At 50.2% G+C, this 18356-nt stretch overlaps 1 protein-coding gene across 1 annotated transcript in view; it reads right to left on the bottom strand.

Moving 5' to 3' along the window:
• Positions 1-4174: 4174 nt before the first annotated feature.
• PLA2G4E (phospholipase A2 group IVE) overlaps positions 4175-18356 on the bottom strand; it is a 56842-nt gene continuing 42660 nt past the window's right edge. The window contains exons 11-20 of the mRNA XM_030318426.2: positions 17964-18099; positions 16579-16715; positions 13813-14035; positions 11043-11157; positions 10384-10521; positions 9915-10022; positions 9169-9372; positions 8129-8295; positions 6674-6857; positions 4175-6227 (exon numbers count right to left, since the gene is read on the bottom strand). Of these exons, the coding sequence (XP_030174286.1) occupies positions 6007-6227; positions 6674-6857; positions 8129-8295; positions 9169-9372; positions 9915-10022; positions 10384-10521; positions 11043-11157; positions 13813-14035; positions 16579-16715; positions 17964-18099 (1633 nt within the window). The 3' untranslated portion in view covers positions 4175-6006. The remainder of the gene's footprint in view (positions 6228-6673; positions 6858-8128; positions 8296-9168; positions 9373-9914; positions 10023-10383; positions 10522-11042; positions 11158-13812; positions 14036-16578; positions 16716-17963; positions 18100-18356) is intronic.

The following is an 18356-nucleotide window of genomic DNA, read 5'->3' as shown; positions in this document are numbered from 1 at the left end:
TCAATTATTGCAGGCTGGGATTTCAAATATAGCCACATATATTTTTTGACATGCCTCCTATCGAGAGATGGGATGGATCTTTGTCCCCTCCCCTTAAATCTAGGCTGGCTTGTGAAAGCTTCTGCCAATAGAGCTACTGTGGAAGTGGGGATATGTGACTTCTGACACCAGGTCACAATATGCCATGCACCTGCCACTGTGTGACATCACTCTTGGAGCCCTGAGCTGCCATTTAAGAAGGCTGATTATCTTGAAACCACCATACTAGGGAGGTCACATGAAGGTGCACTACAGTCAATCGAATGGAAACTGTCCTTCATCCCTCTCCGCCCTCCCCCCTCAGGCACCAGACCTGTGAATGAAGGTACAGTCTCAGAGGCGGATCCTTCAGCTCCAGCTATTCCAGATTCCAGCCATCTGAGTCCTCCCCAGGCAGTCCAAGTCATTTGTGCTGAGGCCCCACACATGTATAAGCGTTGTCCTTGCTGTGCCCTTTCTGAATTCCTGACCCACAGAATCTGTGGGTGTCATAAAATGGGGGTTATTTTAGGCCATGATATTATGGGTTTTTGTTTGCTTTGTTTTTGTTTGTTTGCTAAGCAACAGATAATTGGAACAACTGGTAATTCTCATTATCTTGTTAAGATAAAAGTTTAACTTTCTGTCACAGGAAAGAAATTCAGAGCTAGGCAGACCAGGGCTAGTGTGGTGTGTTCATTGTGGATGGCTGGAGCTCCAGCAGCCATATTGGACCAGGAGGCAAGCTTGAGGAATGCAGAAGAGCTGAAAGGAGCCTGGGTCTCCAATAAGAAAGAGAGGAATAAATTTCTTCTATCTTCTTTAAGTCACTCTAACTTTTGATCTTTTGATTATATAATAAAAAGTAGGGGCACCTGGGTGGTTCAGTGGGTTAAGCATCTGACCCTTGATTTTATTCTTTTTTATTTTTTATTTTTTAATTCTTTTTTAACGTTTTATTTATTTTTGAGACAGGGAGAGACAGAGCATGAACAGGGGAGGGTCAGAGAGAGGGAGACACAGAATCTGAAACAGGCTCCAGGTTCCGAGCTGTCAGCACAGAGCCCGACACGGGACTCAAACTCACGGACCGCGAGATCATGACCTGAGCCGAAGTCGGCCGCTTAACCGACTGAGCCACCCAGGCGCCCCTGACCTTTGATTTTAGCTCAGGTCACGATCTCACAGTTCCTGAGATGGGGCCCTGTGTCAGGCTCTGTGATGACAGCGTGGAATCCACATGGGATTCTCTCTCTCTCTCTCTCTCTCTCTCTCTGCCCCTCCCCTGCTCATACACACACTTTTTCTCAAAATAAATAAATAATTAAAAAAAAAGTAATGCTAACTGGTATGGAATTTGAATACCTGAATCAAGAACTTAGGAAACTGGTTTGGCTAGAGCTAAAGGTTTGAGAATTTTCAAGATGGAAGTGGTAATTGAAGTCCTGGGTATCGACACGTTTTCCTAAGGAGAGTATGGAGCGAACAGAGAGGAGAGCTGAGGAGAGCACCCCAGGGGATACCAGCAGTTAATGGAGAGCAGGGGAGGTGAGACCAGAGGAAGGGCTGAAACGTGGGAAGAAATCCAAGATGGATGGGTGTCCAGCAAATCTGGCCCCTTCCCCCTAGGGGGAGCCTGGCCGGCAACCCTTAATGCGTGCCCCGTGTGTACGCAGCTAATATGGAACTTTCCCTCTGTTTTGCAAGGCGCTGTTTTTATGAAGCCCTCCTACGTGGGACCAGAAGGAAGCTCCTTGAGGTGTGGGGTCAATTGTTAATCGTTTTTATTGTCCCAGGGCCTAAAAACAGTGACCGGCATGTAGCGAGAGGGTGATAAATATTTGCAGGCAGGTCTGAATGGAATGGTTGTTGGCAAGGAAGCCATGGGAAGGGAGGGTTTCAGGAAGGAGGAGTGGTCTGCGGTGGCAAATATTGAGAACAATCAAGTTAAGATAAGGCCTGTAAAGGGCCGGTGCCATTTGGCTCAGTGTATCTGGTAATTAGGGCATTGGCGACCTTGGGGAGAAGTGTTTTCGTGGGGAAATAGGGACAGAAAACATCCGCCGTGGGACAGGTTGAGCTGCGTGGCAGTATGACATCCTGGCCGGTCTCCTGGGAAGGTAAAGGGGAGACAAGCAGGGACGGACACTGGGGGAGAGAGGACTTTTATTTAATTTTTTTCTATTTAAGTATATGACGGACAGAGAGCGGGGGGTCTGAGGAGGGAGCCTTCCTGGCCTCCCCACCACTGTACCCTTGCCTCTGTCAGGGTCGATGACACTTTGTCCTTATCCCTTGTGCGGTCCTGGCTCCTCTCCTGCTCTGTGACGTTGCCGGCATTGTTTCAGAAGTGAAGTCACTATTTAATTTCTCAAATTCATATAAAAATCTTGTCATTGGCACAAAAACAGACACACAGACCAATGGAATAGAATAGAAACCCCAGAACTAGACCCACAAACGTACGGCCAACTCATCTTTGACAAAGCAGGACAGAACATCCAATGGAAAAAAGACAGCCTCTTTAACAAATGGTGCTGGGAGAACTGGACAGCAACATGCAGAAGGTTGAAACTAGACCACTTTCTCACACCATTTACAAAAATAAACTCAAAATGGATTAAGGACCTAAATGTGAGACAGGAAACCATCAGAACCTTAGAGGAGAAAGCAGGAAAAGACCTCTCTGACCTCAGCCGTAGCAATCTCTTCCTCGACACATCCCCAAAGGCAAGGGAATTAAAAGCAAAAGTGAATTACTGGGACCTTATGAAGATAAAAAGCTTCTGCACAGCAAAGGAAACAACCAACAAAACTAAAAGGCAACCAACGGAATGGGAAAAGATATTTGCAAATGACATATCGGACAAAGGGCTAGTATCTAAAATCTATAAAGAGCTCACCAAACTCCACACCCGAAAAACAAATAACTCAGTGAAGAAATGGGCAGAAAACATGAATAGACACTTCTCTAAAGAAGACATCCGGATGGCCAACAGGCACATGAAAAGATGTTCAACGTCGCTCCTTATCAGGGAAATACAAATCAAAACCACACTCAGGTATCACCTCACGCCAGCCAGAGTGGCCAAAATGAACAAATCAGGAGACTATAGATGCTGGAGAGGATGTGGAGAAACGGGAACCCTCTTGCACTGTTGGTGGGAATGCAAATTGGTGCAGCCGCTCTGGAAAGCAGTGTGGAGGTTCCACAGAAAATTAAAAATAGACCTACCCTATGACCCAGCAATAGCACTGCTAGGAATTTATCCAAGGGATACAGGAGTACTGATGCATAGGGGCACTTGTACCCCAATGTTCATAGCAGCACTCTCAACAATAGCCAAATTATGGAAAGAGCCTAAATGTCCATCAACTGATGAATGGATAAAGAAATTGTGGTATATATACACAATGGAGTACTATGTGGCAATGAGAAAAAATGAAATATGGCCTTTTGTAGCAACGTGGATGGAACTGGAGAGTGTGATGCTAAGTGAAATAAGCCATACAGAGAAAGACAGATACCATATGTTTTCACTCTTATGTGGATCCTGAGAAACTTAACAGGAACCCATGGGGGAGGGGAAGGAAAAAAAAAAAAAAAAGAGGTTAGAGTGGGAGAGAGCCAAAGCATAAGAGACTGTTAAAAACTGAGAACAAACTGAGGGTTGATGGGGGGTGGGAGGGAGGGGAGGGTGGGTGATGGGTATTGAGGAGGGCACCTTTTGGGATGAGCACTGGGTGTTGTATGGAAACCAATTTGTCAATAAATTTCATATATATATAAAAAAAAAAAAATCTTGTCATGTCCCCCCCGCCCCCATCCTGCCCTGCCCCAATTCAAATCTAAGTTCCTGGAAAGCAGAGGCTGTTTAGTGACCGCTGTGCTCCGTAGGTGCTCAGCTGGGGCCGGCTGCCTGTCCTTCTGCTCGCTCAGTGCTTCCTGAAACCATCTGAACCTCAAAGGGCACCAGGCGGCGAGAGCCGGTGTCCCATTGGTTGCCGACATGGCTTCCTAAAAACAGAATAAACGGTGGCCTTCTCACGCCGAGGGCTGGCCTTGGTGTGTGAGAAGCCCAGGCGGGGACAAGGGCAGGAGTTAGGCATGTTTTGCAACACCAGATAATGAATGAAGGTGAGTCAACGGCGTTTACTCACATGGCCATTTTATTCTGTGCTCAAATAACACAATGGTTTTATAAGCCTCACACTTTGATGAATCTAAGGCAGGGCTGCCTTCATCTTATAACACACAGGTCTTGTGGCCTGACCTACTCTGCTAATTTAAGGAGAGCCCGTTTGCTGCAGATGGAAAGAAAAGATGTCAAAGTGGAGGCTGTTGGCTGTTCTGGTGGAGGAGACGGGTGGCGTCCTGGGTCGGCATTATCTGGGTGGGGACCGGTTTTGCAGGTCTGGAAGCCTTGTTTACCAGTGGTTCAGGTGAGCTGATTAATTCCTGCTTTCCCAGCTTATAGGAGAGTACGGCGTCCACGCCGCTCAAATTTAATATGTGTAGCCATTATGGGGATGAGGGTCTGGGGGAAGGGCAGCAGAGAGGAGGTGAGAATCTCCTTAAAATGCAGACTCTGATTCAGCAGAGCTGGGGTGGGGCCTGAGGTTCTGCATTTCTAACCAGTGGCCCACCAAGGATGTATTTTGGAAGTTGCTTTTTCTAAACTTTCGTTACTTATCATCACCCATCTCCTAACAACCAAAGGACTGCCTATGGGAGCATAGAGGCCAAGAAAGAGGGCCCTATGTTCCATGTTTGCTGGGACCACGTGCCTTTCTGGGCACACCTTCCATCGGCCTGGACATCTCAATGGCTCAGGTTATACAGTTCTTTAGTCAAGTTCCCAGCCTGATGGGAGACCTGGATACTTTGACTGGGCTTCTGTGTCCTGGGCCTTTCCCCAGTGATTTATCTGCAAACCATCTACAAGGATGGGCTTCTTCCTCAGGGCTAACCGAGTCCTTTAAAGGTTGATCCTTCCTAGTTTCATTCTTTTGGGGGTGACTCTCCAAGAGGTGGGACGTGCTGGCCATTGTGTTTACATGATAAATAAGAGGAATCCCATTTAGAAATAAATAATCCCATCTGGAAACCAGAGAGGAAGGTGATAAGAGAATTCAGCGGTGCTCCTGGAGCAGGTTGGTCAGCGAGTGCCAGCCTGATGCCTGAATCCATTTACCTACTCAAACGTCCCTCAGCTGCATCCCAGATCCTTGTTCCGTGAACCTGAGCTGTAGACTGGGGCTTTGCCTGGCATTTCATTGGAGCTGGGGGCCCAGATGGGGCTGCGTGGTTGGGATCTCAGGAATCACCAGTCCTGGGGCTCTGAGTGGCTACAGGGGGGCTGCTGAAACCCATCAGTCACCTGTTTGGCTTTGTTGTTGAAGAGACCAGGATATCTAGCACTCTGTCTAGATCTTCTAGCATCACGGCATCTATTAATACCCTGATTCATAAAAGTGAAAACCACAAAATATCATAGCCTATAAAAATCACAAGAACATAATTGCCTTAAATTTAAAAAGTTGTTTTTCCAGAGAACACAGAGTGTTCCTCAGGTCCTCTTGTGCACTCCTGGAGGCCCTCCGTGCCAGGAGGCAGAGAGCAGGAGAGTCGAGAGGGCTTTGAGCTCCACTGTGCAGGCCGAGTTTCTTAGGAACTAGCCTCTTCTTCAAGCCACTTTGGACATGTGTGGGAGCCTGTGGCTATTGGGCCCTTTTCCCTGCAGGGAAAGGTTTAAAAAAATGCCTTGGGTATAAAATCCCAACACATGTCTGTGTTATCTTCCTTTGTCTCCTTCTCTCTCTCTCTCTCAACTTTTAAAAATGTTTATTTCTTTGATAGAAAGCCAGGGCCAGCCTGCCTGCACCCCTCACCAGAGAGCAGAGCTGGTGTGCGGGCCAGTCAGCCCTGATGGGCTCTGTGCCTCTGACCATGGGAGCAGACACAGGATCGGTGAGGCTCCCTAGGACTTAGGAGGGACACTGGCTCTTCAGGCCTTTCTTCTTCTCCACCGCCAGTCTCAAGGCCTGAAAGAGCTTGTCTTTGTTATTCAGGATGTTGTACTCAGAGAGCTTCACCAGCTTGTCAAAGGCAGCCTCTGTGTATGTCAGCTCCTTGGTAGCATACGGAGTTTTGGGGCCATAAATGTCAACGTGGCCCTGCTCCAGCTCCTCGGGGCTCCTCTCCACACCTGGAGGTGGCAGAAGCACTTGCTATACATGGAAGGTTGTAATGACTTGTTTCTGCATCTCTCCCTATGGCCTGTCTCAGCCCACACGGGCGCACACACCTGCATGAAAACGTGCACACACATGCACACACACGCACACGCACACCTCCAAGCTCCTCAGGGGCAGAGATGTGACTTGCACATCTTAAGGCCGCCCAGGCATGACACAGTGCCAGGCACACAGCTGGATGTCAATAAATGCTGAATGACTGAAAGAGTAGAAGACGGCATTGCTGGCTCATGGAGGGGTGGGGGGCCTTTCTTTCTTCCTAAAGCCACAGTTGACTCAGATTAGAGCTAAGCCAGGCTTTCCTGATAGTAAAGTCAAAAGACTGCACAAGTCTAAAGATAGGAGCTCCTGGCCCAAGGCTAGCAGGTGGTGGGAGCCAAGCTCAGAGGTGGCTTACCTGGGGCCTTGTACTTCTGGAAGGTGTCATTGATGAGTGGGAAGAAAATCACGATGGGAGCATCAGGTTCTTGGGAGTTCTCTATCAGGTAGCACTCCTTGAGATTTTCGTCCCCCTCTTGCACTTCGTATTTGGGGAAGGGGATATTCTGCACAGAGCAGTACTCACAGGTTTGTTTCATGGGCTGGAATATCACAAGAGGACATGTTTGAGTATTAGGAGTGGTGGGGGTGGGTAAGAAACATTAACTTCTTAGATCCAGCTTCCTGATTTCCCCTGCTAACAACTCAGGTCTCCAACTACTCTGCCTGTTTGTGCTATTTTTAGAACAAAGAGCCTGAGGCAGTAGGTTGGTCTGTGTCCAAGTGAAAGCTCCTTCTGAAGGTGGATGGAGCCCTTTCAATGATGCTTCACCCAAACACAACCTGGGTAGATGGGGGTGGGCAGCCTGAGGGTGACTGGAGCCACACCAGGCATAGCCATGTCTGGTCAGGCTCCTGTGCGATGTGCATGGCCCTGGGAACTGACAAAGGGCCGACTCTGAAAAAGCATCTTTATGAACATGATGTCACAGAAGGAGCAAGTGGGCTGAGAGTATCAGAATCCCCTTCATTCTGCCCCCTGTTCTAAGCTCACTAGCTGTGTGATAATAAGCAAGCCACTTCTACTCTCTGTGCTTCAGTTTCCTAAACCTGTAACATGGGAATAATAGCAGTTTTGTCATTGTCTCAAAGAGCTGGTATAAAGATAAGGGATAAGGTGAGAGCGCGTGTAGGAAAGTACATTGTCACTCATTGACAAACTGAAGTCATCGTCATTGGTGTCATGCTTTATCATTGGTCTATACTTCCCTTTCCTGGGCTTCAGAATAGGACTGTATGAAAGTAGACCAAAAAACAATTTCTTTCCCTTAAAAGGCCAGAACTTTTCAAAGGTAAATAGAGAAAAATAAATAAAAAACCTCTGGTCCTGTTCTTAATATAATTACATGGAGGGTCATATTTTCTAGGGAAAGGGGCAATGTGATTATTTTGAAAATAGGACATCATAAGCTCTCAAAATGGTACAAAACTTTAGAATTGACCGGACTCTATTAAGGTTATTTTTTAATTTTTTTTTTTTTTTTTTTTTTTTTTTTTTTTTTTGCAGCTTAAGAATTGCTAAATACAGCAAATGCTCAGATAATAAAATTGCTCAGAAATAAAATTAGAACTCGCTCCACGAATCTACTTAAACCTCACATTGCATGTGGAGGTCAGCTGGCTGCCCTCCCCTGAGGTTTGGACAGCCAACCTCATATCAGGCACAGAAGCTTGAGTTTCTCCGATGCTAAGTCTTTGGGCCTGTGGGGGAATGCGTGTTCTCCCATTTCCCAGCTTCATGGGGCTCGTTCAGTGGCCTGTCTCAGAAGGGGCACAGCGCTCTGCTCATGCAGACTTTCTCTGTTACACTTGCCTTTGTCTGGGACCCAGCACAGTAATTGAGGTGGATGATGAGGTCAACTTTTCTCTCAGGCCTAAGGAGGGGCGGGTAGCTGGAATTGACAAAGAATGCAGTGTCCAACAGGCACAAATGGTTCACGGACCCCGTCAGCTGGTTCGGGAAAGTATCTAGCACCGTGTCTGAAAGCCAAGATATCCAGTTACCATCATGCACTGGCACCATGATCTCAGGATGGTCACAGGCACCTGGTAGGGACCTAATACCCTGCCTGGAGCTCCTTCACCTGGGACTGGCCCTTCCACCCTCCCGCTTGCAGCCAGGATGCCTGGTGAGTCACAGTGCCCTGTTGGGGTGGACTGATGAAGAACGGCATTATCTTGGGGCTGTTGCAAATCTTTTATGGGATACACATAGAAAACCTACTCTGACTCAGCCACGTTGCTTGTGGGGTTGCAGGGGTTTATAGGGTTTACAGGGTTTACACCCTATAAATCAGTACAGACCCTGGGCTCAGAGCTGTCCTTTCTGCCCCAGACAGTGAGAATGAGGATCATCAGGCCAGGCCAAGTCAGCCATTTGCAGGCTGCAGACAAGTAAAATACAAACGATGCTGGCAAGTCAATCTTTGAGCCCCAGAGGCGCTGGGAGACGCACTGAGTTGAAATTGCACGACCACAGTTTAAGACCTGGCTCTGCCAACTCGCCATGTGGGGGATTCTTGAGCTGGGCCATCCCTGCCCACCTCTAAGGCGCCATTCACACTAAAAGGTGCCCCCAGAGCACAACTGAAGAAACTCAGGGCCCACATTTCCCCACCAGGGTCCCAGCTTCTACGTGCTGAAATTGTTGTACAGAGTCAACTAATTAAATAGGAGCACCGCTCCACCTACTGTTCACAGCCTCACCAAACATGGAATACACCATGGGGATAGACTACCACCCAACCCGATGAATGTGGTCAGGGGGATTTTGTCATCCTTCCTCCAGGGCAGCCTCAACATGCACTTCCCCTTTATCCAAGCAGAGGCAGGCAAGCAGCCAGGATGGGTTACCTCTCCACATGGAGAACTGGCTGTTCTGGAGGTAGTCGGTGTGCAGCTGCAGCCCCAACATGAAGTTGTGGAACTCAGACACGAAGGACCTATGGGTGAGGATGCTGCGGAAAGTATTGGACAACCAGGACCCTGGGATCACCACCGCGGTGTCCAAGATGTTGGCATCACATTTGGGGATTTCAGGCAGGAGCGGCTCATCTTCTGCAGGGGAGAGGGAGGAGAGACGGCAGGTCACAAGACCTGGGGTCCCCAGATGGCCCAGGTGAAGCCATGCATTGTTACCTGGCACCCAGAGGTCAGCCACTGTAAGTGCAGTTCATACCTTCCTTGCCTAAGTTTTAAGGCCTTGGCCAGGAGGACCCAGGCGAGAGAACAGGGGAAGCGTAATGGAGATGAGGGGTGATGACAGGCAAGGGGGGCGGGGTCCCAGAGAGGATAGGGAATCTGGAAGAGCCACCTTTAACTTTGCTCATAGATCCCTAACCCCTTAGTTCTCCTGGGCACCGTGCCACTCTGCCAGCCCTTCCTCCACCTCCCCTCAGGCCACAGCTGGCCCCTGAAGCTTGTGAATAGGCCTTGATGGCTCTCCCCTCTGGGCAGGGAAGACCTAACCCTAGCTGCCTTCTCATCTCTGCGAACCAGAGGTGATGCTAAAATACATGGCAGGTGGACTGGTCCTCAGTTTGTGATCCATCCCTCCCCCCCATTACCCAAGCAACAGGGGAAGCCAGTGGGTCACCCACCGATGTCGTGCACTTTATCCCTCGTCCACCTGTGGAAAAACTCCTCTGAGGTATGGGACAGATTCCAGGCATCGAGCAAGTTCAGGGAGAAGATGCTGCTCCACAAACCTAGGGACCAAGGCCAGCCATGAGCAGTTCTATCCCAGAGCCCCCACCCAGACACTGACTGCTTCTACCTTGGCCTTGATGTTCCCTTCCAGTCAGGCTGCTCAGGAGGTGGGATAGACTTTGATTTCCCTCTCCCCACAGTGCAGCTGGACACACGGGACTGATGAGGGCTTGCTGGCAAATGCAGGAGGGTCACATGCTCAAGGATAACCCAAATCGGCAGCAGCACCCAGGACAAGATCCTGGGGGAACAGAGCAGGCCTCCCTGTCACTCCTCTAATTCAAAGGCGGGGCCCGCCCAGCATGGGGCCGGCGGGGTTGGGGTGGGGGCTGCCCCTGGGCCTTGGATGCCAGGAGTCACCTAGCATGTAGCACATCCTTGACTCTGGGATCCTTTTCATCAGCCGCCCCATGAAGAACTCGGATCCGAAGAGCTCAGTGGGGATGAAGGCGCCGTACTTCTGCAGGCCCACTTCGTAGGGGGAGAACTCGCACCACTCTGCACACGAAGCCACAGGGCAGGGTGTCAGTCTCAGGCTTGGACAGCCCCGTCCCCCCCCTCCTCACCGCTTCTATGGGGTCCTGGACCTCGTGGGGCCTGGGGCAGGGAGGCTGCAGTTCCCTCGCAGGGCACATGGGGGCGCCCGCGACCAGCCTCTGCCGGCAGGGCACGACTCTACTTTGTAGCCTGCAATGGCTCATTTGCTCCACCAAATTGGATAAAAGGAGACCACAACTGACCTCGAAACAGGGCAGGTCTCTAGAGTCCCTCCTTCTGGTCAGCTTAAGAAATACGTAGAACCTCTTCCCTATCCATCAAACCTCTGCTCCTAGAAAAGCCACAAGACCCCACCAGACTGATCCATCTACACAGAAGGGGTAGTAAAGTCAATTTCTTCAGTTGTCAGTGCAGTCTTTTGATGTAGAGGTTGGCAAAACTATGGTGGCGGGGTATGTGTGCTGGGTACCTTTGCTTGCTGAGAAGGGACCCCTTTATAAATTTCTAGCCACCAGTGTTACCTCTGAAATCCTGGTTGCTTACATCATCCTTGACATTGATGGTGAGGTAGATGGGCAGGGGGTTCTGGCCCTGGGATAAAGCAGCACGCTGATCTGACAGTTTGCATTCATTTCTCTGTGGGGGGTGGGGGGGAAGGGGATGAAATGGTTAAGGAGAAGAAGCAAAGCCGCCTGGAGCAGTGCAGAATTAAGGGGACAGTTTAGACCTCCAGCAGACCATTTCCTGTCTCCTGAGCCCACCAGACCTCTGTCCAGGTCCCAGCTGACACCAGTCAAAGCTGCTCTTAAAATGCACCCATAGAATGTTCACCCACGCTTGGGCTATTCACCATCCCAGACATATGGACAGGAGTGGGACTGAATCTGCCGTTTAGGGCTGTCCCTGGGAGTCCCAGGGTTCTCCTTGTGTCTCAAGGACCAGAGAATAAAAAGGTAGGGGTGGAAAAGGCCACCATTGTCCCTCTTCATTCCCATAATTTCCACCCCACTTTAACTCGAGCAAGTCCATTTTTCTTATCTACTTGGCATGCCTCTCATAAAATTTGTTTGGGAGGGGAAAAAGAGCTGCTTTAAAAAAAATTAAATGAAAGGCTTGGAAAACTGTGTACTAGATGGGCCACAGTCCCACTTAGTCCCCAGAGATCTGTGTTGCAAAATCAGAGTGGGAACCTGCAAATCAGCCAGGGCCACAGGCCACTTCCCGAATGAATCAGCCAGTATAGACAAGGCCAGTTGAGGTCTTACAGGCTCAGGCTCTGACCCTAGACCCTAAGCAGCTGCCTGCTAGGTGGCTATCCACGGTTACTCAAGTGTGTGAAGGCCATTGAACCTGTGTGAGATGGTAAACATATGTGTGGGACAAATAACACTTGGGCCTCCCTTGAAAGGCAAGCAGGGTGCCTGTCATAGTGGCCCAGAGATCTGGGCACGGCAGAGCTGACTGTCCTGGAAGTACAGAAAACTATAGCCTCAGAGAAGAACCCAGGCCCAAGGGAAAGAGCCTCCTGCCTTGGCCAGAGTGGAGGAGCACAAATCTCCCAACATCAACCTTAGACTTGCTTTCCGGGGAAACTGGGCTCCTCCCACACCAAACGCCAGACAACACTCATACTTCTGTTGTCAAAAGCCTTGGTGCTTTTCCTCCTCAGCACATGGGGCACTAAGTAGAGTTAGAATTATTAACTACCACTTGTTGAGATAATTCCCATTTAAGGAACAGCACAGAGCAGGACCAGAATTTAAACCCCAATCTGCCTGAATCCAAAAGCCAGTACCCTCAGCTTCTGCCTGCATCATAAGGGCAGATTAGATGGTGGGTAATCAAGAGGGGGACGGTGGGTGGGATCCATCAAAAGCTTTGAGCGCTGGGCACCTGGGTGGCTCAGTTGGTTAGGCATCCAACTCTCCATTTCAGCTCAGGTCATGATCCTAGGCTTATGGATCCTAGGCTGATGGATCCCAACCCATGTTGGGCTCTGAGCAGAGTGTGGAGCCTGCTTGAGATTCTCTCTCCTCCCTCTGCCCCTCCCCAACTGGCACCTGTGCTCGCTCTCTCTCTCTCTCTCTCTCTCTCAAAATAAACATTTTAAAGAAAGCTATTGAGTGCCTCAATTCTGAACCCCCTGACATACAGGAGGCACTTAATTTTGTTGACAGAAAACAAAGGAATGAATGCATTCTGAAAATGGGATTCAGTTAATCCTTGGTTTCTCAAATAGTTTGGGTTTCCTGGAAGAGGGAGCCTCCTAGAAAATAATTTGCCATCCTTCTGTCTCCTGGCAAGTTCTATTTTGAATTCAGAACTCCTCAGATACCTTTGGGAGCGGGGCAGAGAACCACGGGTCTGGATAGAAATTAGGTGGAAAGTTCTGCTTTAGGGCCAAGCAGCAGCCAAAGTTGGCTCCTCCCCGGGGCCTGTGCAGCTGGAAGGGTCCGGGTGTTAGCTGAGCTCACCCTGATGTCCAGGAACACAGCACCCCTGGGGATGCCACTGCTCTACCACCACCCACATGGCTCTCACAGCATCTGAGAGCCCCAGCACAGACTGCTTCCCTTCTTGGGCATGTAGTGCTCTGATTGTTAGATCTCAGGGCAGAAAGAACCTCCTTGGGCCCATCTTCCGTGTGGTAGCCATGAGAAGGAGCATTGCAGATCTTCAACTAAGGACCTCAGCTGCTATGCTCTGCAATCCATGACTGAGTTTGTGCTGGGGTCACACTTCCCACTGGGCTGCTCCCAGCCCCTGACTGACATCAGGGATATTGAGGCAGGCCCATGCACGCCCATGGAGGGCATGAAACTCCTCTGACAGATGACTTGTCCAGAAGACTCTCCAAGAGCCTTGCTGAACCTTCTGGACCAGCAGTCTAGGATGCTTCCACCCAGCTCTTCTTCCCTCTTTCCTCCACTTGGGGTCAGACTTGTATCACAGTCTGATGACTCGCCAGCCTCCTCCAGGTCCCTCCCCATTTTCTCTCCTGGTGTCTTTCGCATGGCTCTCAGAAGACACGCTCTTCTCCGCAGGACTGTACCTACACCATCCCCACCATGAGGGTCTCAGTCATACTCTCACAGGGTATGTGTAAACAATCCCACCGTCTTCTTCCATCGTGCACTTGGGCACCTCATGCTTCCTACGGTCCAAAGATGAATCTGCAGGTCTAACCTAACTTCCTTCCACTGAAATGGAAGTCCAGACTCCCCCTCATGAAGAAATAGAGCTGGACATCAGCCAGGGCAGGTCAGACCCCAGAAGAAGCTGAGTACCTACCTCATCCCCCAGACAGGCCTCAATCAGAAGGCCCCAGAAATCTGTAAAGGTGACCTTGTAGCCTTCCTGACTGCGCTGCCGAAGCTCCTCCTGGAATTTGCAGAGCTGGTCTGGGAATAGGGCAGGCATCTTGTCCTTGACCACATGCCTCCGTGCCTCAAATATGGCCGGCTCCAGGTTTTTGGAGGACCAATCAGGATCACGGTACAAGGTAGCCATGGTCCTGGAGACAGATAGGCATGGGGAGAGAACTGAGCCAGCCCTGGACCAATCAACACCAGACCCTGGCCAGAGAGAAGGTGGACAGGTCACAGGAGATCCTGACCAACCAGGTCAGAAGCCTGGAGGAAAGGGGTGAACATTATTATTCATAGTCACAATGGCCACCCTTTCCTGACTGCCTACCACATGCCAGGTAGAGCATGTTGCTTAAGAATGAAGACTCTGGGGGCACTTGAGTGGCTCACTTGGCTAAGTATCTGATTCTTGATTTCAGCTCAGATAATGATCGCATGGTCCATGGGATCAAGCCCTGCATTGGGCTCTGCACTGACAGCATGGAGCCTGCTCAGGACTCTCTCTCTCCCTCTCCTTCTGCCTTTCCCCCACGCACTCTCTTTTTTCCCTTTCTCCCTCTCTCAAAATGAAGAAAATAAACATTAAAAAAAAAAAGGCGAGGACTCTGGAACCAGGTCTTCCTGGTTCAAACCCAGACTCTGTCACTCACTAGCTGTGTCATCTTGGGCAAGTTATCTAACTGCACCTCACATTAGTTTCCCCATCTGTGGAATGGAGAGAATTGTGATAATTGTACCTAACCTCACAGAGTTAATGTGAAGATTATACAAGTTCATGCAATTTAAAGTGGTTAGAACAGTAGCTGGCACAAAGTAAGGGCTGGGTCGTGGAGCGGTGAGGCCAACATTTGAACCCAGGTGTGGCTGATTCCAAACCCTGGACTCTTTCCACTCTGCCACATTAATTCCCATAATTATAATGCCGGCTAAAGATTTATTTCCCCTTCTTCTTAACTTATATGTGGGCAGTGGTAAAAGAGTGAAACAAACACAGGGATCCCCCCAGCCCTGGGTTTTTGCCTTTTCATGGCCTGGACCCAACCTTTCTATGTTAGGACAGCACCCAGGAACCCCATATCCTACGGGGGACCTTGTCTGTGGCTTCACTGTTGTCTGAGCAGTGGCCTCTTCCTTCACAGGGCTTGTTTCTGGTCTGGGAAGGTGGGGGTTAGTCAAGAGATTTCATCAACAAAAAGAACCCTGCTCTCCATAAGATTCATTCTTACTTTTACATGTTTAAAAAGCTTTCAAAACCATTATAAATGATTGATTTAAACATTTAAAAAAATTTTTAAATTTTTTGAGAGACAGAGAGAGACAGAGCATGAGCGAGAGAGGGGCGGAGAGAGAGACACACACACATAGAATCCTTAGCAGGCTCCAGATTCTGAGCTGTCAGCACAGAGCCTGACGCAGGGTTTGAACTCATGAACTGCGAGGTCATGACCTGAGTTGAAGTCGGACCCTTAACCGACTGAGCCACCCAGGTGCCCCTAATTGTTTTTTAAAAAAATTTATTTGATTGATATTAAAGAATACTTTCCAGTGCTTCCCCAGGCCAGGAGACCCTCCCCCCTTCCCCCCTTCCCCTTAAGTTCCTCCTAGTCTTCTGCTTGGCCCAGCAGGGCCAGGAGGATACAGCTTCCCCTCCACCCTGATGGAAGCAGGATTTATCTCCTTAATGTACCACCCATGGGCAATGCCAATAAATGTCAGCTATCCTCCTGTCCCATCTGGGCTGAAGCCTTGAAGTTTCTGATGCACCAGCAGCCCTTGGTTTTCCTAGGGCAAGTTCATATCCACTGCTCAAATGAAAGTTACCTAGAGCTCCTCCAGGATGAGGGGCCCAGCTTGGGACAATGAGGGCTCAGACGCCCATTAGTCCCTGACAGAAAATGCAGTTGTGGTCACGGGGCCCCTGCCGCCCTGGACCAGGGCTGTGTTATGGCATCAGTGAGCCTCTTCCACCATAAAGACATTAAAAATTATGTTTTATGACTGCTGTATAAAAACAAATATAATAATGTTATTTATTAAAACATTTCCTTCATCCTAGAAGTTCTTTTTTTCCTGATCTTAAAAGAAAGTAAAACATTTTTGTGGGCTTCTACAAGCATCGTGGGCCCTAGGAACTGTGACTTCCGCGGAGAAGTGGATGTCACGCTGGCCTCACCTTGGGGGGCTCGCTCTCCTTGCTCATCAGCAGAGAGCAAGGAGGTAGGAGCCTGAGGAAGCCGCCAGGGCAGACGGAGGGGCGAGGATGGGGGGTGGGCCGAAGTGTGCGCAGCCAGAGCTGGGCCAGCTCCACCAAGCCTGGGATACTTGGCATGGCTGGAGAGGGCACAGCATCTTCCCGGCAGGATGGGGTCAGTGGCAGCAGTGGTTCACTCACAGCTGGCCACTGTGCTCCAGGGTCCCTGCCACGGCCTCAAGGTACCTGGTACTGGGAGAGGCTCTCACAACTACCCCATGGGGTCAGTGCCATTGTTATCCCTACTTTACAGATACAGAAACTGAGACTCAGAGAAGTCGAGCCTCTGCCCAAGGTCACACAGCTCTAAGTGGTAGAGCTGCCCAGTCTTTGTGAGTCCCTCTACCTTGGGGTGGGGAGAGCTTCACCAGAGACCCCAGGCCAGCCCATCTACTGCTTTCTCTGGGCCCCACCAGACAGTGGCACCCAGCTCCTTACCAGGTGGCCCCTGACAGGCCAGTGATGTAGCTGGCACAGTTCAGGATGTTCAGCTTCTGCAGCCCCAGCAGGTGGCCGTACATGGCAGTCATGGATCTTGCTCCACCCCCAGTGGCCATGATGGCTATCAATGGTACCTGGGAGCATAGAGAGGCAGACTGCTGAGGCAATGCTGGGTGGGAGATGACATGGAGTGACAGACGCATGCTTAGAAAGAACGATGGAGGAAGCAGAGCTGGCTACGGACAGCCAGAGTGAGGCTTTGGGTGGCCTGAAAACGGCCTTTCAGAGTGATGGGCCACCCGGTAGGTCTAGGATTAGATCTTTGCTCCAAAACCAACAGTTGGTGAGGGTCTGAAGCCTCACACAGTTTGGTCAATCAGAACATCATGGCCAGAAGAGTTCTTAATGCTGTTAGTCTAGTCCTCAGTTAACAGCCGAGGACACTGGGGTCCAGAGGGCCGAGTAACTTGCTTCAGAACCCAGCTAGTGTGCGATTCCCTAATGGTTTCCTCTGGAGAAGCATATGATATTAGGACACCAGGCCCAGACCCGGCACACAATATGTGCTCAGTATATACTATAACTGATAACAGCAGAAATCAATGAATTGTTGATGTGGGAAGGAGCAGGGGTGTCACCTCTGGGTTTATATAGGATTAAGATGCCTTGCAGTTTTTCCCTAAAGATGGGAGGGCAGGGAGGAGGATCTTTGCCAAGATGTACTCTGTCTTTGAGTGGGGATTGTAAGATCCTCTGTCGCCTCAAGGCTCATCACAGCCCTCTGCAGGCATGAGGTCTTCATCCTCTCGCCCAGGGTCAGCGTCAGGAGTCCGCACTTGCAGGGTGACCTGCTGCCCAGGGGGATGTGGGCCTTGGTCCATACCAGCAAGGTGACAAAGGCTCTAACAAAGGCACACTGTCTGCCCCATGGGAAGAAGCTGGCCCAGTGAGGGGAAGCTGCTTCTCTGGGGCTTCTGACTGCTGTTCTTTCTGGAGGTCCTGTATCTGTGCATGTTTGTGGGGAGGGAGAATTGAAGAACAAAGACCAGAGCCTTTTGGGGGGAGGTGTTAGAGCTTCAGATGTTTCCTGGCTGCGAGGGGCCATTTTGTCCTTGTGTAAGGACCTCAGGACCTGTTAGTGCATGGGGAGGGGCCACTGGGGCTCCTTCCTTTCTGTCTCCCCTTTGCCCTCCCTTCCCTTTGCAAACACACAACTGAATCACCTCCAGCACAGCCCTCAGCTGGGCACCTGGGAAAGGCAGTGCCAAGGCCACCCTGGGGCAAAGGAGGGCTTGGGGGGGTGGCTGGCAAGGAGCAGTGTTGAAGGACCAGCTCAGTTCAGAGGGGGACTAAGCCGGGCCGGCAGACCTCTGCTTACCCACCTCGTCCGTATGCAGGTCCTCCTCCAGCTGCAACACCTGTTTCAGTGCCTCGGCCACCACCACCTTCCGCTTCTGCAGAAACTCCAGCTCTGCCTGGCATAGGCTGAAGCCCAGCCGCACGTCAAGCGTCTGGGGGCTACGGGGACAGAGGGCCTCGGCTAAGTGGTCCTATAGATTTCACTACTATGGAGAAGACATGGTTTTGGGGTCAGTTGAACATAGGCTTGAAGCCTGGTTCTGCCCTATACCACCTCTGTGACCTTGGGCCTCTGCCTTCTCATCTGTAAAATGGGGCTAACCGTGCTTAACTCCCATTCTGTCTTCAGCACTTAGTGAGACTGACAAACGAGCAGCCCCTAAAGCCTTGCGTGATGCACTCTCAACAGGTCCTCG

The sequence above is a fragment of the Lynx canadensis genome, chromosome B3 (assembly GCF_007474595.2).
Source record: "Lynx canadensis isolate LIC74 chromosome B3, mLynCan4.pri.v2, whole genome shotgun sequence".
In the NCBI taxonomy this organism is placed as follows: domain Eukaryota; kingdom Metazoa; phylum Chordata; class Mammalia; order Carnivora; family Felidae; genus Lynx; species Lynx canadensis.
The sequence above is the reverse complement of the archived record's forward strand: the minus strand, read 5'-3'. Positions and strand labels throughout refer to the sequence as shown.